Here is a 23,746-nt window from a genome sequence, read left to right on the forward strand (position 1 = left end):
GCGCGGTGCACGCTGGGATATTTAAGTCTTCTCCGCGGCGCGGAGCCGCGATGTCTCCGGCGGCTGCGGCGGCTGGCGGAGGCGAGCGGCGGCGGCCGATAGCGAGCTTCAGGGACGGCCGGAGCCGGGGCGGGGGCTGCGGCGGCCCTGCCGGGGCGGCGCTCCTCGGCCTGTCGCTGTTCGGCCTCGTGCTGTATCTGGTGCCGGCGGCGGCGGCGCTGGCCTGGCTGGCCGTGGGGGCCACCGCGGCCTGGTGGGGACTGAGCCGCGAGCCCCGCGGTTCGCGCGCCCTCTCCTCGCTCGTTCGGAACGCGCGGCGTCAGCGAACCCTGCACGCCTCGCCTCCAGCCAAGTCGGCGGTGAACGGAAATCTCCTAGAGCCGCGGTCCCTGCTCGAAGGACCGGACCCCGCCGAACTGCTCCTCATGGGCAGTTACCTGGGCAAGCCCGGCCCCCCGCAGCCTGCCCCCGCCCCGGAGGCCAGGGACCTGCTGGAGAGGCCTGGCCGCCGCCGCACTGCCGCCCGCGCCGCGCCGCCCGCGCCCTCGGCCCATCGTGTGCATCACATTTACCCCTCTCTCCCCACTCCTCTTCTCCGATCCTCTAGGAGGCCTTCCCTCCGGTAAGATCTGCTCATCTTTCCCACACCCTCCTGTCGACTGGCTTTGAATGGAGAGCTTGACTTTTTAAATCTGATTTTCTTTTTCATTAAGTCAAAAGTGGATTCTGTGTCGCTTTGTCTTCTTGAAACACCTTGGTGTGTGTCAGTCGTCCCCTGCCTTCCTTGAGCCTTTGGAGTGAGATGTGATGCCAGAGCTGTTCCCTTCTTTACAGTTTTTAAAACCGCGTTTAGAAAAATACTTGATAAGTTACTAAAATATCCCTACTTATGGTGAAAGTATCTTGACCTTTCTAGAGTAGATATATAGTATATTTTGTTGTATTTTTCCTTTGGACCAATAAGAGCAATTAGGTCAGTTAGCCGAGCTCAAAGAGGTGTTCCCAGGAGACCCTTCTTTTGATAAAACTTGATTGATAAAGGTGATCAAATTAAAGAGGCTTTTCCATTTAGTCCCAATAGCTGAGCATTACAAGAGAATACAAAACTTTGGTGAAAATACTAGATTATCAATAAGTACATTCAGTTGAAAGATGAACTTAGGTGTCAAAAATGTTTGACTTTGGGGGTGTTTATTACTTATGACTCAGCATAAAAGATTGAAAAGATTTAAGAATTTTTTAAAAGTTCCTCCTTGCATGTCCTAACGCGCACTTGTCTTCCATCGCAGTTTTACTTGTGTGGGCAGGGTTTTCAATTTCCCTCTCAAAGTTGTTGAAGTCCATTGTAGGGACAGCTGCTAAGCAGCTGCCACTTTCCATCCTTAGATGGAATGGGGGAACGTTGCCATAAAAATGCTGTGGGTTTTTTTGTGGCTCAAAAAGCAGTTTAAGGGGCGCCTGGGTGGCTCAGTCAGTTGAGCCTGCGACTCGGTTTCTGCTCAGGTCGTGATCTCAAGGTTGTGAGAGGAAGTCCCACATCAGGCTCTGCCTGCTCAGGGTGTAGTCTGCTTGAGATTTTTCTCTCCCTATTCTTCTGCCCCTCCCCCACGTGTGCTAGCTTTCTCTAAATAAATAAATAAATAAAACCTTTTTTTTTTTTTTTTAAAGCAGTTTAAGCTCTCTGGAAGATAACTGAACCCATTTGATTCTTTAGTAATTTACATTTCTGCCATTCCTTCAGGCTTCTTTGGTTCTATAATGTGTTTCCCATTCTCCATAGGGATTGTGGGAGTTTATCAAACCGGTTTGTGATAACACCTCGAAGACGATACCCAATCCAGCAGGCCCAGTATTCCCTTCTGGGCGTACTTCCTACAGTGTGCTGGAATGGTTATCACAAGAAGGCTGTGCTGTCTCCTCGTAATTCCAAAATGGTGTGCAGCCCAGTGACAGTGAGGATTGCTCCTCCGGATAGTAAATGGACTCGTTCGCCAATGTGAGTACTGCTGGCAGAATAAACTTTCCTGTTTATTTCCACTTATTCTTCCACAGCCGTTCCTCTGACAAAAGAACTATAAAGCAAAAAAGGGAAGAAGGTGCTTATTTGAATGAGAAATCCCTAACTCTAGTCCTTGAACAGCATTTTTTGTTTTGGCCTTAGACGGTAGCTTTAATTCTAAGGGCAGTTTCTATCAGTGTATACTTTTGCTTATTAGATAGCTTCTGATTTCCAGTGACTGAAGTCCGTGCTATATGCATGGTTATTAACATATCTTAATGCCAGAATCTTGTTTTTCATTACAGACCAGAGCAGACAATCAACTCAACACTGTCCTCACCATCAAGTAATGCCCCAGACCCATGTGCAAAAGAGACTGTACTGAGTGCCCTCAAGGAGAGGAAGAAAAGGACAGTGGAGGAGGAAGACCAAATATTTTCTGATAGCCAGGAAAATAAAAGAAGGTAACAGGCCCCGCAGAGTACTAAACAGGCCTCCCACACAGACTCCTGTGATTTGTTGATATACAGATCACTCCCAAGAAGAAACAGAGACCAACTCCACAGTTTCTGAGCTCCAGTAGGTGCCCTTCTTTGGATTCCATGGAAGAGCTTGGTAACAAGGGGTTTAATGCTGTTAGTTTCCTAAGGTACAGGTTAAATTTTATAACTTACCTTTTCCACAAGTATTAGAGATAAGCTGACAGCTGTTAGCCACGTTAGTCTCATACTTTTGATACAAATGTGCTAAATTTTATTTTTTTTAGAGGGAATGCTAAAAATCTTCCCTTCACTAGCTTGTGTTGCTTAATTATTTGGGTAACCACCATTCGAATGTCATATTTGTGCTGAAGGAAATGCTTGGCGAAGCAAAGTGAAGACTGGAATATGGTAGATTTATCAGTAATGAGAGTAAAACCAATTTCATTATTTGGTTTCTGATATTTTAATGAAAATGGAATAAGCAATCTGTCTCCTAAGTGTGGAAAGAGCAGAGGTTGAAGTCACTAGGTATGATGCATAACTGCTTTCCAAGAATCAGTTAAGGATTTCACGCATCTTAATTTGACAGATTGAGCACCTAATGTGTGCCTGGGCCTACTCCAGGTACTGTGGATAGAGCAATGAGTAAGACAGAGTCCCCATGGGACTTGGATAATAAAATAAGGAATTCTAGATTGTACGTGTATAGAAGTAAAAAAAAAAAAGAAATACAACAGGATGCTATAACATAATGAGAAGGGGGTTTCTTTATATACATTGGTCAAGGAAGCACTCTGAGGAGACAGTGGACCCCACACTTGTTAAATGTAACCATTACCTAGACCAGATTGTTCATATCCTACAAAGTTGGCCGTCTTTGATACTACCAATGCAAAGTTAGGTAGGGAGATATTAATAAATGGAAGTGTTTTTATGTGACATAGGAAGATCTAATGATGAGTAGAGATGATTTATAGGTGAGCAATTTGAACTGATGTCAACTAGCTAAGCAGGGGTGGCAAGGAGTGGGGGAGGTGGGAAAGGGAATCATCATTCTTATGATCCAAATAAGTCTCTCATATTCTCCAAGGTTAAAATTTTTCTTGACCCCAGTGAGCCTATAACTGAGGATTCTGTATTATCTTTCTCACACTTGGAGTAAGCAGTGATTATGGGCACCATGCATAGGCCCTTATGTGTGATATGTGAAGTTTTTCCCTAACAGACTTGCCATATTAACCTCTAGAGCACTATGGGATGTGTGGGTTAGTCCCTAAAATGTTTTTGTTTTTTGTTTTTCATTTGTGGATGGTAGGGTATTGTGATAGTAGTACTTTGGAGAGAAGTTAGCAAATAATAACACCTGAATAAGTTCAAAAGGTCTTGAAGCATTTTTATACTCGTTATTATGAGGACAGTCTTAGAATAAATCTACCTTTCAGAATCTTTAGGATTTGAAGCAGCCTTTTTCTTGTCTAGCCATTTCTATATGCCATAGAAATAGTATAAGGTTCCAGGAGTATGAGAGGATGCTCTAAGGAAAAAAAAAAAGTCAAGTCATTTAATTGAGGGTTTTTTGATTTGTCACAGGCGCCATGATAGCAGTGGGAGTGGACATTCAGCATTTGAGCCCCTGGTGGCCAATGGAGTCCCTGCTTCTTTTGTGCCTAAGTAAGTGAGAATCCATCTGAATGAGGTAGACTGGGGAAGGGCACTGTCAGAGCTGTTGTCCTACAGAGATTTTCCTCTGTGTTTTTGCATTGCGTTATTAGCCCAGGTTCAAGTCTTTGACATCAGAGAGGAACATTTTGAGTAATGTTCCACAGTAACTATTGTCTAATTTCTTTTAATATTTTTTCATTAATATGGATAAAAATATAGTAAGGCTAAGAGAGATTGTAAATATATTTAATAACTGTATATAAACAGGTTTGTGCGATGGTTAAAGTGCAACAGTATGAAATTTAAGATAAATGTTAAGTTTGTACAATTGAGTTTAAATACATTTAGGGGTTGGATGAGAGGGAAAGTGTCTTGGAAATCTGTGTGAAAAGACTTGAGGTAACTTACATGCTTATTGAGTCAAGAGAGTGACAAGGCTGCCAAAAGAGCTAATGTGCTCCCAGTCTGTGCTGATAGCAGAACAAAGACCAGAATGGAGCACATGGGGAGGGCGGCAGAGGTTCCTGCTGTCCTGAGTTCTGCTCACATTGTCCGTGTAGTGTTGTGCTTGGTTCCGTGGCCTGCACTGTAAGAGACCATAAACACAACCTAACGGTCATTCCGAATGAAGCAATTGTAATATGTTACAGAGTGGTGGCCGTGCATGAGTGGGTTTTGAAAATTTAAAGTATTAACCCAAGGGAGAAAAATCTCAAGGGGAATAAGGAAATGAGAGAGGGAAGGATAATGATCACCAAAAACCAGAGGGATGTCACATGAAGAAAAGGCTCACATTTGTTCGGTTTGGCTCCAAATAGATCCGTAGGTGAAATAGGTGAAAGAGGAAATATATTTTCATCCAGTGTAAGAATAAACTAGTCCATGGTTGACATTCATCACTCTGGGAGAAAGTGAGTTGTCTACATTGTAACAAAGGGTGGGTGACTACTCTACAGGAAAGATGTTCTGTTGGAAGCTTAAAAAAATTGGTTGGTTCCTCTTAACTCTGGTTTTTTTAGTAGGTTTATTGACGTATAACTAACATTATAATAAACTGTGCCTTTTTAAAGTGTACAGTCTGATAAGTTCTGACTTGTATACACCTGTTAAACCATTGCCATAGCCAAGGTAATAAACATAACTATCACCTTCAAAAGTTGCCCCTTGCTCCTTAGTAACGCCTCCCTCCAGTCCTGCCCCCAGCCCCAGGCATCCACTGATGTGCTTTTCGTCACTGTAGATTAGCGTGCAGTTTTTTCTAGAATATTATACAAGTGGAGTCATACATTTAATTTTTAAAATATTTGGCTTTCCTTTCCTGACTTGCCCAAGATATTTAGCTGAAGTGGTAACAATAGCATTAAGAGCTTTATCCTTTTTTATTAAGTTTATTTAAGAAATATTTTGTGACCATGGATGAAGCCTTAAAAGAATGTTGCCTTAAATAGCACACTCACTGTCTTTTTCTTTTTTGTTAGGCCTGGCTCTCTGAAGAGAGGTCTCAATTCCCAAAGCTCCGACGACCACTCGAATAAGAGATCTCGCACCTCTTCTGTGAGCTCCCTGACGAGCACGTACACGGGTGGCATCCCTAGCTCCAGCCGCAATGCCATTACCAGTTCTTACAGTTCAACTCGAGGTTTCTCTCAGGTACGTTCTTGTGGCATGGGGGAAAGGTGCTCCGAGCGTTAATTGATGAGCCAGTGTTTACTAACCACCTTCCACCCGTCAGATACTGGGATTACCTCTGAGCTAACAGAAGATGCAAACCCTTGAATGGTAACTTAGACTCGGGGAACAATAGAAAGCCCAGAAAGTAAACCAGTACATATGGGGACAGCTGATACAAAACAGCCAGTATTGTAGATAAATGGACAAAGAATGAATAATTCAATAAATGATATTAATTTGATTGAAAAGGTAGATTCAGTCCAGATTGCACTGGATCATAAAATTCATCCTATCGTCATTGAGAATTGAGTGAAAAGTTTTTAAAATATTGTAATATTTTAAAATTATTTTTTAGAAAAAATTGCAATTCTTTCTTAGAAAGAGGATGCAGTATGGCCTAGGGGACAGAGCAAGCTTTGCTACCAGACAGACTTGGATTCAGATTTTGCCTCTGACACTTAGTAGCTATAGGGCCTCGGGCAGGTAAATCACTTCAACTTTCTATTTCTCATCTCCCAAGGATTATTATAAAGATTGAAGACAATGCTTGAAAAATATCCATTACAATGCATGTCAGTAAGTGGGTACCCTGTATATGGTAGTGAGAAAAAAATAAAGCGTTCAAGGAGGAAGAGTTTTGAGGGGAGAAAACTTTTGAGATGAGGTAATCCAGAAGGCTTTTACAATAACATAAATGAAAAATGAAGGCCTAAGCTTGAGTAGTTGTAGGAATAATCACCACAACAGGCAGACTGAGAATAATTCTCAAGAGCCCTAGGATTTTCAGAATGGTGCGTACTGGCTTCAATTTAAAGTCACCGGTCGCATTGGCCCCTAATAAGAGCGTCAGCCTGTCCTTTGAAGCTTTGAAGCCAGGTACTGACTTCTCTGTAGTTATGAAGGTCCTAGATGGCATCTTCTTCCAGTATAGGCTCTCTGTTGCAATTCCATTGTTTGGTATAGACCCCTTCATGAATGATTTTAGCTAGATCTTCTGGATGACCTCCTGCGGCTTCTACATCAGCGCCTGCTGCTTCTCCTTGTTACGGAGATGACTTCTTCCCTGAAACCTCACTGAGTCAGCTTCTGCTAGCTCCAGACTTGTCTCCAGCAGCTTCCTCACCTCTCAGCCTTCCTGGAATTGAAGTTAGGCCTTGCCCTGGTTTAGGCTTTGGCTTAAGGCAATGGTATGGTTGGTTTGATCTTCCACCCAGACCACTCAGACTTTCTTCATGTCAACAATGAGGCCTTTTCACTTTCTTATCATTCATGTGTTCATTAGGGTAATACTTTTCATTTCCTTCAAGAACTTTTCCTTTGCATTCACAACTTGGCTGTTGAGTGCAAGAAGCCTACCTTTCAGCATGTCTCGGCTTTTGACCTGCCTTCCTTACTAAGCTTGATCATTTGTAACTTTTGATTTAAAGTGTGAGTCGTGCGACTCCTCCTTTCACTTGAACACTTAAGAGGCCGCTGTAGGGTTGTTACCTGGTATAATTGCAATATTGTACTATCTCGGCGAATAAGGAGGCCGGAAGAGGGAGAGAGATGGGAGAACTGCCAGTTAATGGGACAATCCGAGCACACTTATTTATTTAAGTCAGCCGCCTTATAAGGGCGTGGTTTGTGGCTCCTCAAAACAATTACAATAGTAGCATCAAAGATCCCTCATCACAGATCATTGTAACAAAGAGAATAATAATAAAAAGTTGGAAATATTGCAATACTTAACCAAAATGTGAGACAGAGACATAAAGTGAGCAAATGCTGTTAGGAAAATGGCACTGATAGACTTGCTTGAAGTAGATTTGCCACAAACCTTCAATTTGTTAAAAACAGCATTTGCAGGGGCGCCTGGGTGGCTCAGTCGTTAAGCGTCTGCCTTCGGCTCAGGTCATGATCCCGGGGTCCTGGGATCGAGCCCCACATCGGGCTCCCTGCTCAGCGGGAAGCCTGCTTCTCCTTCTCCCACTCCCCTTGCTTGTGTTCCCTCTCTCGCTGTGTCTGTCTCTGTCAAATAAATAAAATCTTAAAAAAAAAAACAAAAAAACAGCATTTGCAAAGTGCAGTAAAACAAAGTATGCCTATACTTACCTGTTCTTTAAAATCTTTTTATTATGTCAAATTTAAAATGTACGCAAAAGGAAAGGGAATCTAATGGACCTCCCTCCCTATAGCTTCACTTGTTAGTTACCAGCGTTTTGTCTGTCTTGTTCCATCAGTCCACCCCACCCTGTTTTTGCCCTTGTGTTTTACAGTAAATTACAAACCTGTCATTTCAAGTATAGGAACTTCAGTGTATTTTAAAACTTTTTATAAACATTGATAACCACATTGGCATTATTCCTCTTAAACAATAATTATTCCTTAATATTTGTTAATACTGCTCCATGTTCAGATTGCCTGTGTTATCCCAAACTGTCTTACTACAGTTCCTTTGTTTGAGGGACCAAACATCAGTTCTTTACATTTGGTTCCTAGGTCTCTTAGACTCTTTAAATCTATAATACTACTATTTTTTTCATGCCTTTGAAAAAACTGGATCATTTTGTTCTGTGGAATTTCCCACATTCTAGATTAAGTTTCCATCGTCATGGTATCTTTTTAACATATACACGATCCCCTATGTTCCCTGTAAATGGGAATTTGAGTCCTGAGACTTGATTAGATTCAAGTTCAGTTATTTTAGCAGAACATCACATCCCTGTGATTGCATCACACCAGGAGCACGTGAGGACTGGCTGCCTCCCTTTTGTGAGGTTGGTAATGATCCCTGGGCTCAGCTGTTTCAGTCAGATTCTTCCATTTTCATTTTTCTATGAGTTTTTCATCTGACGATTTTAGCATCCATTTATCATCTTTGCCTAGGTCCACGGTTTTATTAGGTTGCAAAATGGTAGTAATCTAATTCTGTCATTTCCTCTGCATTTGTTAACTGAAATTCTGTGCAGGAGAACATGTCCTACCTGTGGGAGTATCTAGGTGATAAGAAGGCGCTGATGCCAGAGCCAACTCCAGAAGTGACCAGTGAGTTTTTGGCTGTTGTGATTATCTTTATGAACTTCTGAGTTTGTATAGACATTTCGCTTTTTTTGAGGCACAAAGTTTTCCACCTTTGGCCAGTGGGAGCCCTTTCAAATTGGCTCCTGTATCCTTTTGTTTTGATCCCAGTAGTTTTTGATAAATAACTTTGTTGCTTTTTAGCTTTGAAAAAAAATCCATCTTGTACATTTCCAGCTCCAACTGAAGTTGGCTATTTGTTCAAGTAGCCTTCCTTTTTTTCAGTTGGAAATGATCTTTATAGACTACAGTCTGGATTCTAGGAGAGTTAAAATTACACATATCCTTTAGAAAGAGAACTCTCAGTCATTAGTTCATATTGATATTTCAAGTTCAGATTTACAGAACTTTTTACATAATTTCTTTGATTTTACATTTTTATGTTTGAAGATTTTATTTCTTTTAGAGAAGGCACAAGCAGGGGAAGGGGCAAAGGGAGAGAGAGAATCTTGAGTAGACTCTGCACTGAGTGCACAGAGCCCGACATGGAGCTCGATCTCACCACCCCGAAATCATGACCTGTGCTGAAATCAAGAGTCAGACACTTAACCAGCTGAACCACCCAGGCGCCCCTCATTTTTATGTATTTTTACACAAAAAGTGTTGCTTCATAATTACTTATTTGACTGGTCCCAGTACACACAATTTCAAAATAATGATATCAGTGTATTATAAACAGTAAGATTTTGAATCAGCTTAAGAATTATTTTTGATACAGTCAAAATATGTGTTTTAGAGTAATGTGAATTCAGTGTTCTCAGTTGGGTACACCACCAACTTGATATACAGTAAGGTTTGTTCAGTATATTTTAATGTTTTGGGGTTTTCTTTTTTTTTTTAATACAGTTTGTTTTTATTTATGTAAAATAAAATACTTAAATTGTCCCAAAGAACAGGGGTGCCTGGCTGCTTCGGTCGGTGGATTTTTTTTTTTTTTTTAAGATTTTATTTATAGAAGAACCATGAGAGACGATGGACTCTGAAAAACAAACTGAGGGTTCTAGAAGGGAGGGGGGTGGGAGGATGGGTTAGCCTGGTGATGGGTATTGAGGAGGGCATGTTCTGCATGGGGCACTGGGTGTTATGCACAAACAATGAATCATGGAACACTACATCAAAAACTAATGATTTAATGTATGGGGATTAGCATAACAATAAAAAAAAGTAAAAAAAAAAAAGATTTTATTTATTTGACAGCACAAGCAGAAGGAGAGAGAGGGAGAAGCAGGCTCCCTGCTGGGCAAGGAGCCTGATGTGGGACTCGATCCCAGGACCCTGGGATCATGACCTGGGCCGAAGGCAGCCGCTTAACCGACTGAGCCACCCAGGCGTCCCACTCGGTCAGTGGATTATGTGACTCTTGATCTCAGGGTCGTGAGTTCCAGCCCCACCATGGGTGTAAAGATTACTTAAAAGTAAAATTTAAAAAAAAAATTGTTCTGGGGTGTCTGGGTGGCTCAGTTGACTCTTAATCTCAGCTCGGGTCTTGATCTGAGGGTTGTGAGTTCAAGCCCCGCTTTGGGCTCCACGCTGGGCATGGAGCCTACTTTTAAAAAATTAAAAATAAAAATAAATAATGTAAGTAAACATAAATGTAAATAAATATAAGTAAAATAAAAATTGTTCCAGAGAACATATGAGAAAACAAAATACACTCAGAGAAGTTCACAATTTCAACCTCTTTCTACTCCACATTGTTCCCTTCCTATTTTTATTACCTTTTGGCTATTCTTCCACTGTCTTTTTTTTCTTAAAACTATATGCAAATCCATGTCTATCTGTAAACCCCACCTTCTAACATGTGAGGCAGTAATATGTACAAGTTTGAGCCTTGCTTCATCTTTCCTTCTACAGTAACTGCAGTTACTCTTGTCCTCTGTTGGTGAACATTGAGCTGTCTCAGTTTTCTGCTGTGACAGGTGGTACTGCAGGTAATGCTTTAACTCACAATGTCATTTCACTCTCCGGCCATTACACTTCTTGGATAGATTGCCTAGAATACTGATTTCCCAGGCCAACAGTTAGATGCATGTACAGTTTCACTAGATATTTTTAAATTCCCCTCCTTAGAGGATGTACCATTAGCATTCCCATTAGCATTATATGAGTAATGGCTTCTCCATAGTCACACCAATAGATTAGGTTGTCATAGCTTTGGGTTTTTACCAGTTAGGTGAGGAACAGTGTGTGTGTGTGTGTGTGTGTGTGTGTGTGTGTGTGTCGCTCTCTTTTTTAAGATTTTATTTGGAGAGCACATGCATGTGGGGGGGGGGAGCAGAGGGAGGGAGAGAGAGAATCTCAAGCAGACTCCACGCGAAGCACAGAGCATGACGCAGGGCTGGATCCCACGACCAGAGCTGAAATAAAAAGAGTCGGATGCTTAAGCCACTGAGCCACCCAGGCACCCCATATTTGTGTCTCTTAAGAGTGAGTTTGGGCCGATTTTCATATATTAGAGAAATATATTCCAAATGAACTAAAGATACAAATGTAAAATAAAAACCATAAAAGTATTTGTAAGAACAGGCTTCCCATGCATTGCTGATGGGAGTGTCCATTCATACAGTTCTCTGGAGAGCAGTGTGGCAGTAATTATCAGTATTAGAGATGCATGTGCCCTTTGATCCAGCAGGTTTGTTTTTAGGAATTAATTCTGTACATATACTCAGAAGCATATAGAAGGATGTTGATTGTAGCATTTTAATAGCAGAAGCTTGGAAACAATGTAAAGGTACCTTCTGGGGGGGCTGGTTAAGTAACAATATTTCCATAAGTTGCAATACTATGTAACTATCAAAAAGAATAAGGTAGCTTCAGAGGCACTGATGGGAATTCAAAAATACAGAACAAAAGCAAGGTGCAGAATTGTGTGTATAGTGTTCTCTGTTATTTGTGCATAGAATACTTTTGATAGATTTTATTAGAAACCGGGAATAACTGTTGAGGTAGAAGGAAAACTTTTTACTGTGTACTCTGCTTGTTGGAATGTATGACGTGCTGCACGTAGTACCTTTCCTGGTTTCAAAAAGTTTTTAAGTATAGATAACTGTTAAGTAAAATAAGATTCACCTGTCCTGGCTGTCCCAGTCTCCGTCCCATAGGTACCTGTTGTTAACATTCGTACTAGGTGTGCGAACACAGAGAATGCACAGAATTTTTGGTCTGTGTTACACAAATGAGATCATCACGTATGTGCTTTTTTGTCTCTTTTTAAATCATATATTGCATAGTATTCTGTGTCAAATCTATATTTAATTTTTTTAATAATGTAGAAAAATACCTTAAGTGTACAGCTTCATGTAACCAGTCAAGTAATAAATCATTTTCAACACCCAGAAGCCCCTCTCATACCTCCTCCTTCCTTCTTGAATATTAGCACCTTATAGTTTTCCCTATTTTTAAACTTTATATAAATGAAGACCAGGATATGCTTTCTTTTGTGTTTGGCTTCTTTCACTGTTTTCCTTGTGAGATGCATCCAGGTTGTTACATGTAGCAGCAAGTCTTTCATGAAATTCATTTTCTTTATATGAATATACCATAATTACGTTTTTCCTCCTGCTGTTGGACATTGGGTTTCCAGTTTAGAGCTATTATGTGTAATGTTGGTATTAAGTCTTTTGGTGCACATATGTAAAGTATGTGTAGTGCTCAGTTGTAGTAGATGTTGTTGGACCATTTTTTAAAGTTACATTTCAGTTAATACTCTTGACCACTGCAGTGAGATTTTGTTCCTGTGGTTATACATCCTAACACTTGATGTTGCCAGTCTCTTTAATTACCCATTCTGGTAACCAAATTTCATTGTGGTTGTAATTTGTGGTTGTAATTGTAATTGCTGATTGCTAATCAAATAGAGGTATGAACTGTTCATTAGCCATTTGTACTTCCTTTTTTATGAAGTGCCTATTCAAGTTTCTTGGCCCTTTTCTATTAAGTTGTTTGTCTTTTTGTTACTGATTTATAGAAATTCTTTATATATTCTAGATACAAGCTTTCTCTGAATTGTACGTGTTGCAACAAATCACTATCCTACTCTGTGTCTCACCACTTCATTTTCTTCACTTTACACTTATGGTTAGTGTATTGTGTGCGCTGTTTAGGAACTCTTTGTCTACCTAAAGTCATGATGATGATATGCTATCTTCTAGAAGCTTTATTCTTTTTCTTTTCACATTTGGATCTATAATCCACCTGAAGTTGATTTTTGTATACGGTGTGAGGTAGCAATCAAAATACCACTAGACTTAGTAAGCAACATTTATTGAAAGGTTGGACCATCCTTTTCCTGTTGTTCTGTGGCACTGCCTTAGTTATAATTTAAGTGTATATATGTGGTTCCATTTCTAGATTCTGTTCTGTTCCATTGGTCTGTTTTTTTGCCCTGTACCTGTCTTTTTTTTCTACACTGTGCCACACAGTCTTTTAGTTTTGATATGTAGTAGAATAAGTCATCCAACTTCTTATTTCTCTTATTTCTCTTCAGAATTGTCTTGGATCTTGACCCTTTGCATTTCTCTGTAAGTTTAGAATCAGCTTGTCGATTTCCACTAAAAGAAAGAATGGACACTTGTGAGATATTAAGACTGCCTTTAATCTACCAATTATTTTGGAGAGAAATTACATTTTTACAGTGTTGAATCTTCCAATCCATGAACATGGTATATCTTTCACTTATTTACATCATTTCTAACTGCCCTGTGTAGTGGTTTTACATATTAAACTTATTCCTAGGTATATTTTTTGATGCTATTGTAAATGGTGTATAATCTGTTGCTGATATATACAAATACAACTTATTATCATATTTAGAAAATTTGCTAAATTCCATAATCATCTGTATATTCTTTAGGATTTTTGTGTGTACATCATGTTGTCTACAATGACAGCTCTTTTCCCTCTTTCCTTTATAGTTTTTATGCCTTACTGTATTTGGTTAAGCCCTGAAGTACAATGTTGAATAGAAGTGACAGCAAACATCCTTATTTTCTTGATCTCAAAGGGAGTGCTCTCCCCATTTCCTGTTATATATGCTGTTTGATATAGGGTTGTTGTGAGGTTTTTTTTGTTTTTTTTGTTTTTCTTTTAAGATTTATTTATTTATTTTAGAGTGCATGGGTGGGGGAGAGAGTCTCAAGCAGACTCCGAGCTGAGCGTGGAGCTCAACATAGGGCTCGATCCCACGACCCTGAGATCACAAAACCAGGAGTCAGCCACTTAAATGACTGTACCACCCAGGCACCCTGATACAGTTTTTTCGTAGATACTCTATTGGATTAACGAAGTTCCTTTTTCAAGGTTGTATCATCAAATAACCAATTTTAGGAGTCACTCTATTACATGTTGTTCTATTTAATTTCTGCCCTTCTAGATACTATTTCCTTTTTTTTTTTTTGCCATGGCATGAGGTGTGTTTTATTTTCATTAAACGTACAAATAATTTGCTATAATATCCCAGGGCAAACCAGAGAATTTGGCAGTCTGATTGGGGGGGGGTCCCCTCAGAGACGCACAGGCCGGTGGTGTCGGCACAGAGTGCCCGGGTTCACAGTGCAGCTTGTCCATGTCCATCTTGCAGGTGGCTCTTCTTCCTCCACATCACGACTGGGGTGTCTTGAAGATGACGGGGGTGGGGAATCCTCTAGGATCTTAGGAAATTTCACTCCGCTTCTCCTGCTCAATGGTCTCTTTGGTCGGCAGGGTGTTCTCCTGCGTCTCCATTTTCTTCAGCTTGGCCTTATCGAAGCTGGCAATTTCCCCCATGTCCGGCTTGTCTGCCATTTTCTTAAAGCGATCCGTGGAGTTCCACTCAGCCCGGCGCCTGGTGCTCCCGCTCGTGTTGCTGCAGCAAGAGACCTCTTTTTTTTTTTTTTTTTTGAGTAGGCTCCATGCCCAGCTTGGAGCCGTGGGGCTTGAACTCATGACCCTGAGATCGAGACCTGAGCTGAGAGCAAGAGTCGGATGCTTAACCAACTGAGCCCCTCAGGCGCCCTTTCTTTTTTTTTCATGTTCCACCTGCTGGGATTTCTTTCTTTCTTTCTTTCTTTTTTTTCTTTTTTAAAGATTTTATTTATTTGTCAGAAAGAGAGAGAGAGCACAAGACTGTGCTTACCACAGTCTTGAAGTAGAAGTATTTTTCATTTTCATTCAGTTCAGATACTTTCTGATTTCCGTTTTGAGTTCTTTGATTTCTATGCTTAGAAATACATTGCTTAATTTCAAAACAGTTGTCTAGTTATCTTTCTGTTACTGGTTTTTAACTAAATTCCACTAGCTCACAGGATGTGCTCCTATCAATCCTTGAAATAGATTTGCTCTGTGGCCCAGCACATGTTCAGTTTTGGTAAATGTTTCAACTTCACTTGAGAAGAAATTGTGCTCACTTACGGTTTATGTTCCTTGGAGTTTGTCATGTGGCTTGAGGTCTTTTGATGGTTTTGAAACACCTCAACCATTTTCTCTTCAGATGTTGTTCTGCCCTGTTTTCTCCCCTGTCTCGGTGTTCGAAGACACATGTTAGACCTTTTCCTTTTGTCCCACGTCTGTCTTGTCTGTCTGTCTGTGTTTCCCATCATTTTGTCTCCCCCCCCCCCCGCTCCCCAGTTCTTCCGTTGTCTAGTCTACTGATTTTCTTTAGTTCTGTGCTATTTTAGCCCATACAGTGCATTCTTAAATCACTGTTGTTCTCTTTCTTATAGTTACCATTTGTCTGCCAGGATTCTCCATATTGTCACTTAAATTTTTATAATAGTTCTTCTGAAGTCTTGTTCAGTAACTCCAATATTTGAATCTTCTGTGGTCTGTTTCTGATGTCTGCTTTTTTCCTCTGGGGTATTGGTTAAATATTACTTTCTTATATACTTGATTTTTGTTGCTGTATTTCTCTGTCAGACATTGAAAAAAAAAGTAACGATAACTTGAATCTCTGAATGATGGTATCTTCCTCCAGAGAGGTTTTACTTTTTTATTTTACCTCTGGCAGTAGCTCGGATAGGGACAGATGACTTCCGTCTGGGCGGACTTGACGTGATTCTGAGCTGTCAGGTCTTGTGAGGGCTGGTTTATTTCTGATTTCCCCTCTCTTCCCGTACGGAGCCTTGAGGATCTCAACCAAAAGCTTTAGGTCATATTAGGGACCCTGTAGTTTGGAAAGCCCTGAATTCATTTTTGTCTTTCCAACCCCGTGAGACTGATAAAAGCTTTTCTCAGTCTCCCAACTGCAGCTTTTCCTTTTGGAATTGGCAGTCACCGAGAGAGAAAAAGGAGCCCTAAATGGGGGGGCTCACCCCTTGGCTCCTCCTCTTGTCTCCACAAAGTCTCACCGGCCTGGTAGCTCTTCCCCGGCACCGCCGTACCTTCACACATGGGGGCCGCATCTTCTCCAGCATTTGCTGCTTGTCCCCGGTGGGAGTGTTGCTCTAGAACAACATAGCCGTTGCCTGAAAGAGAGTCCGAGTTTGTGATCAGCGCCCTCACTCCGGGGTGGAGCCTGTGACCTCCTGCCGGAAGTGCAGCCGCGAATAGTAAGCACCGTCTGGTGGTCCCAGTAGTTACCGGCCCCCTGCTCCCCTGCGGTATTTGCACATACGCTAAGTTCTCAGAAGTTGGTATTAGGAAGAGGAGATTAATGTGAAAGTTCTTTATGTTGAAGCTTCTCTTTGAGAAAAAAAGACAAAACAAACGTACTGAGGTAGTGACTTAGTCAGTATAGGTGACGGCCCTTACATTTGGTGCAGGAGGCAGTCGAGATCTTTGACTAACTGTATTTTTCCAGGGGAACGCTAGGAAGTAGCCAAATCTACAGCTGCCCGAACTAGAAACTCTAGCTTTGAAATCATAAAATCATTACACATGTTAGACGGGGACCAATTCTAGAAGAAGTAAACTGTCCTCTGACCTCTTTGTGCATGGCCTTGATATATCCATGTTTTATGAGACTTGTCATTTTCCAAAGTAGGAATATTTACCCTTGCCTTCAGTGCTTCAAGCCCCAGCTTTCCTCTCTGACCTCGTGCCCAGTTATTCCTTTGTATGATCTATCAGCCAGACTAGGACATTTATTATCTTCTTGGAGCACCTAATACCTTCCTGGTGCCTTCCCTTCCTTGTTCTGTTCCCGCTGTGGGATGATATGTCCGTCCCATTGCAAGCCTGTGCGGCTTATCTCTGCAGGTGCTTTTTGTGAAGTCGTGAAAGGCTCTTAGACGTCACCTCCCTCCTTTACCAAGATTCTTCTAACCAGCACTGTGTCATCTCTCTCCTGGGGCTCCTGTGTAGAGACCTCTGCTACCTTTCGGTTGTTCACGGTCAGTTTGTGTACTCTCCCATCTCTTTTCCACATTGTTAGTCCCTTGGTGATGGAGCGCTTAGCTCATCTTTGCATTCTTTGTCAAGTGTGAAGGTCTAGTGCCTCTCTGAAGTGAGAACTCAGCTAATTAAAAATTGAATTACAATGCAGAACTAAACTGATTGCTAGATACATGGATTGACTATTTCTTTTTATGATTTGTATCTTTCTCTTACTTTTCATTAGATATGTTCATTATATTTAAGTGGAGTTGCAGGACTCCCATGTTTACATGTATATTAACTCTTATTGAAATTGTTTGCCTTTTAATTTTCTGGTTTTTGTTTTGCTTGGGGTTGTTTTTATTTCCTGCCCACATAGGTTTTATGTCTGTTTTGTGGAACTGTTGGTACGGTTGGAAATTCCGATGGCACAGAGTATGTACAGTGGGGTCTCCTTGCTACAGGGCAGTGCTTTTATACAGAGAGCTTTTCTCTCTTTTTTTTTTAAGATTTATTTATTGTAGAGCACACGTGCCAGTGGGGGAGGGGCAGAGAGGGCGAGACTCTCAGGCGGACTTCCCACAGAGCACAGGTCTCCATCTCACAACCCTGGAGTCATGACCTGAGCCAAAACCGAGAGTTGGACACTCAGCGGACTGAGCCACCCAGCTGCCCCTTATATAACTGTTACGGAGTTAAGAAATCACTAGAAGCTTCTCAGTGAGAAAAAGGTCTGCAGTGCTAGGATTGTTGTAATTCTGCTGAAGACTGAATGCAGCTGCGTGCAGAGTGCCGGCTCTCGTCGGTCACTTTGCTGCAAGCCTGCTTCGCAGGAGGGGAGGGGAGAATAGACCGTCTTTGTCATCGGGACTGCCTGGTGGAAAAGACAGGTGTCTGGGTAATTATTATTTAACAGTAAATACCAGAGATGCTGCAAAAGTCATGAATGTCATGGTAGCACATTTTTAAAAAATAAAGTTGAAGTAAAACTGAAAATTTAATGAAAGGACTAAATCAGTTTACTGGCTTATCTTTGCTGTGATAGGGTTTTTGGGGGGAAGGGTTGGAAAAGTTTCTTAATTTTATCATTTCTGTAAGGCAGTGTAAACTTGTAAGCATCATGGCTCTAAACCATGACTCAGTGTGACATTCCACTTTTTAATTTTTGTAAAAGGTACATTCGCTCCTTGTACATTTATTATTTCGCTTTCCCTTACTCGTTCAGATTATTGTAGTTAATACTGGCAATTGACTTTCCTTCAGGGGCCTTCCTTCACAAAGAAATCGTTTTTTTTTTTTTTAAGAATTTTTATTTATTTATTTGACAGAGAGAGAGCACGAGCAGGCGGAGCAGCAGAGAGAGAGGGAGAAGCAGGCTCCCCACAGAGCAGGGGGCCCGATGCGGGGCTCGATCCCAGGACCCTGAGATTGTGACCTGAGCTGAAGGCAGAGGCTTAACGACTGAGCCACCCAGGCACCCGTGTTTTTTTCCTTAAGATTTTATTTTAAGTAATCTCTACACCCAACATGGGGCTTAAACCCACAACCCCAAGATTAAGAGTCACACTCTCTACTGCCTGAGGCAGCCAGGCGCCCCATAAAGAAATGTTAAAGTTACTGAAAAGGAGACTTGATAGCAGTGATGAACAGAACAGAGAGTTATATTGTCCTGTAGACTCAGTCGTGTCTCTGCTGTCTGCCTTTCAGCTTTGGAAGAGGAGTGGCCCCAGCTCGTCGCCGTTCTCCAGCCCCGCCTCGTCCCGCTCCCAGACCCCCGAGAGGCCAGCAAAGAAAATAAGGTAATGAGTCCTGACTCGCCTGCGGATTCACAAAAGGGCAGGAAAGGAAGGACACGTGCTTGGCTCTTAGGCTTCCTGCAGCTGTGATTTGGAGAGTCAAAGAAATTGCCATCTAGAAGGACAGGGAAAGTACCTGCCTGAACTACTCTCCTCTCTTACAGTCTTCATGCTGACCCTAGAGTCTCTGGCTCTCTTCCTCATCCTGCAGCTGGAGCAGCCGGGGTGTGCAGGGAGCAGAGTGAGTTACGTCAGGGGCAGGAGAGCTCACGTTCTAGACTCCGGCTGACCCTCTAGGCACCGAAAGTCGACTAGAAGGCTGCTCTTGGGGTCAGATGTGTTACAGCTCGCAGGGACTGGCAGGTTGAAAGTAAGGTTTTGCAGGTTATTGTGTTGTGCTTGTTGTAAGACAAAGGTTTCTCCATGGCGTCCGTGAACTGCCTCCCTTCGTTTTGTAGGAATTTTCTTTTGATTTCTTAAATTTTTTGTCTTGGCATACTTCGATCTTAAATCATGATGGTCTGGACTTTGGCCAGTTGGTAGTTAGGAGGGTGTAAGAAGTTACCCAGTACTCTGTGGGGAGGACTTTCTTTTTCTTTTTCTTTTCTTTCTTTTTTTTTTTTAAGATTTATTAGAAGGAGTGAGAGAGCACAAGCCGGGGTTGGGGGGCAGAGGGAGAAGCAGGCTTCCCGCAGAGCAGGGAGCCCAATGCGGGGCTGGATCCCAGGACCCCGGGATCGTGACCCGAGCCGAAGGCAGACGCTTCACCGGCACAGGCGAGTCAGGAGGTGTTTCTAAGCGCACCTGTGCCTCTTCCACCCGCAGAGAAGACGAGCTTTCTCATCGTTCCAGTTCTTCAACCCCGTTGGCAACAGACAAGGAGGCCCCGGGAGAAAAGGGTAGGTGGATAAGCGCATGAGAGCGACTTGCGGTGGGAGTGTTTCTGGAGGCTCCGAAAACACGCACCGAGCGTCGCTGCGTGTGGGGCCTGTCCGTTCAGAGGTTTGTAGTCTGTGGTGCGGGCAGATCGACACCGCGGCCCGGCGTGACTGGGGCTGGCGGTCAGCCGAGGTGCCAGAATCTGCGGGCGGGCCGGTAGTACGCACTCGTCTGCCTGCATTTGGGACAGTTCCCTCTTTATGCCCTCCAGTCAGAAATAATCTTGCACACACTACCCAGGGCCCCAAGCACGGAAGATACAACCTTTCAGAGGTACCCAGTGAAGAGAGGGTGGGAAGCCGGGTGGATAGACAAACCTAGCCGTTTCTGGAAGGGAAGAGGAAGAAGACAAGCCCGTGTTGTTTCTTTAGCTGCAGATACAAGCACGTGGAAGGCGCAGACCTCGTGCAGCTCCCCACCCACACCTGGCAGCTCCGGGCGGCGCAGGCGGAGGGTCCAGTTGCTGCCGTCCCGGCGAGGGGCCCGGCTGACGCTGGTAGGGCTCTGTCCGGCCACACCCGCCCGCCCCAGCACAGCGCTCCCCGGTTCTCGGGAAGCTGAACACAGGCCTCCTCCAGCTTCTCTGACTGATGGGCCTCTCGTCTTCCTCCCTGGCAGCCACCCCCTCCCCAGCTTGGCTACTCCATCACTGCCGAAGACCTCGATCTGGAAAAGAGAGCTTCGCTGCAGTGGTTTAACAAGGCCCTGGCAGACGGGACCGGTAAGGAAGACCGACCAGCTCCACGCTCCGGAAAGGAGTCGTTTCCTGGGGTTTTAGTTGGATCCTTCTCATCTGAGAAATCCATTTCGGTCCTCGGTGTTAGCGGGAACCGTGGGCACTGGCGTTGGGGAGGCATTTCCAGATAAGTGGATCCCGAGCGCCCTGTGCTCTCTGGTGTACCCCTGGAGAGAATTACCCAACACGATTTTTCTTCTTTGCTTAGATACTGCCTCGAGCTCTGTCGCCGAGAAGCCCCCTGCCACTCAGCCTTCTCTGACGTTTACCCTGCCCGCTGCTGGGACCGCCGCCTCCCCAGCCACCCTCCCAGCCCCCGGCAGCAGCCCGCTGCTGGAGAGCTTGAAGAAGATGCAGAGTTGTGCCGGCCTATCGTCTGCCCCAGGTGAGTGGGAGAGCCCCCGGCCCCGGAGCATAGAAGGACCTAGGTTTCCCTCGAAGTAAAAGCAGCTCGCCTGCCAGTCCCTGGAAATCTGTGGGAGCTTGAGCCTGCTATGGCTCACCAAACCCGAGCTGGTGTGCGCTAAAGAGCTTCAGAAGTCTCTAATCGGGAAGCTTTCGGGAAGGGGGCTGCGATACTTAAAGCTGGGGTCGGCGGCCTCACTTTAGTAGTCCCATGGTTCATGATTTGAAACTCCCTTCCTGAGCTGTTTGGAGCCTTGCCGTCATCCTCAGTAATATGCGAGTAACATTTAGCTTGTGAGGCGTGGGGCTTTCTGAAATGGAAATGGGAGATCACATGGTTGGAGGTCCCGCCGCGTGCCTTTAGACCACAGGCACGAGAGGACGGCGTCCTTTGCCCTTGAGGTCTCCAGGGGTCCGTCACGGCACCGCATGTGCCCACATCCGCTCGTTGCACTTCGTCACGTGGGGGGCTGCCAGGCATTGGCCTCTCCCAGGGCCTGGGGGGGGACCCTTCTGTTGGCGGTTCTGGGCTCCGCACTCGGCACACGGTAGGCAAATGCAGTCAGTCTTTCTGGGGTGAGCAAGGTGCATCTAGGTGATCAGGCGGACTTGAGTTTGGGTGATTGGATTTTCCTTAGTTGCCACACAGTTAACCCCCACTTAGGCCAAATCGTATTCCGTTGGATCTTACGGTCTGTGAAGGGTGGAAATAGTGAACACCGCCTTGATTTTAGGGAGTGGACACCTGAAGGGTTTGTGGTATAGATGGGGTCACATTCGTTGACTTAACTCGGGAGCCCTAGCACTGCGCCGAGCAGGAGGGCGAGGGGGGCACAGAAGCATTGAATGCCGTCACGTCGGAGGTACTCAGAATTCACGTTCTCTCCTTCCCAGAACCCACTGGAGTGGCAACCACTGTGGCCCCTTTGCCTCCGAAGACACCCAGCCTTCTGGCCCCTCTTGGCTCTTCACAGTCAGGGCCCCTTCCAGGCACTTCCTCGGACTCCAAAAACGCAGCCACTTTCTTGGGGCTGACCCCTGCTGCGTCCCCGACACCAGCTACTGACACCACCAGGTCACCTGCGGCTCCTCAGGCTGAGACATCTGCCAAATCCCCAGCCCCTGCTGCCCGGTCCCCCACCCCCAAGCAGAGTCTTCTGTTGGGAATGCTGAGCACCCCACCCGCTGACCCCCCTGCGTCTACAGCCCCCGCTGTGTCTTCAGCATCCCCCATGTTCAAGCCCATCTTTGTGGCCCCGCCAAAAAGCGAGAACGAGGGCCCCTTGCCGTCCAGCCCCTCCAAGGTCCCCAGCACGACACCTTCCAGCTCCGCCCTCCCTGCACCTGCTAGCAGCCCTCAGCCCACCTTCAAGCCGGTCTTCGGCAGCATGGGGCCCCCTACATCTGCGCCCTTGTCTGCTCCCTTCTCCTTCGGTCAGACCGCTGCCCTAGCCACTGCCACGAGCGGCCCTCTCTTCGCCGGCCAGGCCACTGCCGCCTCAGCCGTGGCTCCCGTGGCTCCCGTGAGCACGGCCAGCACGTCGGCGGACTCGGCTTCGAAGCCCGCGTTCAGCTTCGGCGTGAGCGGCGTGACCAGCACCACCACCGCCGCCGCCGCGCCTTTCCTCTTCGGGGCGCCCCCGGCCTCCGGCGCCAGCTTCAGCCCGGCCGTGGGCTCCGTGTTCCAGTTCGGCAAGCCCCCTGCCGCGCCCGCGTCGACGGCCGTCGCCACCTTCGGCCAGTCCGTCCCCGGCGCCGCGCAGACAGCCGCCAGCAGCGGCGGCGGCACCTCCGGCTTCGGCGGCTTCGGCGGCGGCCTCACCGCGCCCGCGCCCGCCACCAGCAGCCCGCCGGCCCTGACCTTCACCACGGCCGCCGCCGCCGCCCCGGCCTTCCACATTCCCTTCGGCTCGAGCCCCAAGCCCGCGCCGCCGTCGTACCCGGGCGCCAACCCCCAGCCCGCGTTCGGGGCCGCCGACGGGCAGCAGCAGGGGCCCGCCAAGCCCGCCCTCGCCCCCGGCTTCGGCAGCTCTTTCGCCTTCGCGAACTCCACGGCCACGGCCCCGGCCCCGGCCCCGGCCCCGGCCCCAGCCGCCACCCCGGCGCCCGGCCCGGCCCAGCCCGCCTTCGGCAGCGCCGCGCAGTCCGCTTTCGGCGGCTTGAAGCCCGCCGCCTCCGCCTTCGGCACCCCCGCCAGCACCCAGCCTGCCTTCGGCAGCGGCACGCCCATGTTCTCCTTCGGGGCGGCCACCACCTCGGGCTTCGGAGCTACGACCCAGACCAGCAGCAGCGGGACGGGCAGCTCCGTGTTCGGCGGCACGACGCTGTCGCCCTTCACGTTTGGGGGATCCGCCAGCGCGGCCGGCGGCGGGGGCTTTGGGATCAACGTGGCCGCCCCCGGCACCTCCGGAGCGTTCAGCTTTGGCACGGGACAGAGCGGGACCGGCGGCAGCACGACCCCTTTCGGAGGAGGCTTGAGTCAGAGCACGTTGGGCGCGCCCAGTCAGAGCACACCCTTTGCCTTCAGTGTGGCCGGCACGCCCGAGAGCAAACCTGTGTTTGGAGGTAAGCTCAGGAATGGCCTCGGTCCGCCGCACCGGGCGCCGGTCTAAGTGCAGCGCGGCCCCCTCGCCGACAGCGCGCCACGGTCTGGCCGGGCCGGGGCTGATGGTCAGTAGTGAGACACGGGCTCAGGGAGCAGGAAGCC

At 45.7% G+C, this 23,746-nt stretch overlaps 1 protein-coding gene across 1 annotated transcript in view; it reads left to right on the forward strand.

The window, feature by feature from the left end:
• POM121C (POM121 transmembrane nucleoporin C) overlaps positions 1-23,746 on the forward strand; it is a 27,684-nt gene continuing 3,938 nt past the window's right edge. The window contains exons 1-11 of the mRNA XM_036112531.2: positions 1-622; positions 1,781-1,996; positions 2,305-2,463; positions 4,072-4,152; positions 5,622-5,793; positions 18,871-18,962; positions 19,785-19,858; positions 20,270-20,394; positions 20,517-20,619; positions 20,843-21,019; positions 21,934-23,604. Of these exons, the coding sequence (XP_035968424.2) occupies positions 51-622; positions 1,781-1,996; positions 2,305-2,463; positions 4,072-4,152; positions 5,622-5,793; positions 18,871-18,962; positions 19,785-19,858; positions 20,270-20,394; positions 20,517-20,619; positions 20,843-21,019; positions 21,934-23,604 (3,442 nt within the window). The 5' untranslated portion in view covers positions 1-50. The remainder of the gene's footprint in view (positions 623-1,780; positions 1,997-2,304; positions 2,464-4,071; positions 4,153-5,621; positions 5,794-18,870; positions 18,963-19,784; positions 19,859-20,269; positions 20,395-20,516; positions 20,620-20,842; positions 21,020-21,933; positions 23,605-23,746) is intronic.

Source organism: Halichoerus grypus, chromosome 6 (genome assembly GCF_964656455.1).
Source record: "Halichoerus grypus chromosome 6, mHalGry1.hap1.1, whole genome shotgun sequence".
Lineage (NCBI taxonomy): Eukaryota > Metazoa > Chordata > Mammalia > Carnivora > Phocidae > Halichoerus > Halichoerus grypus.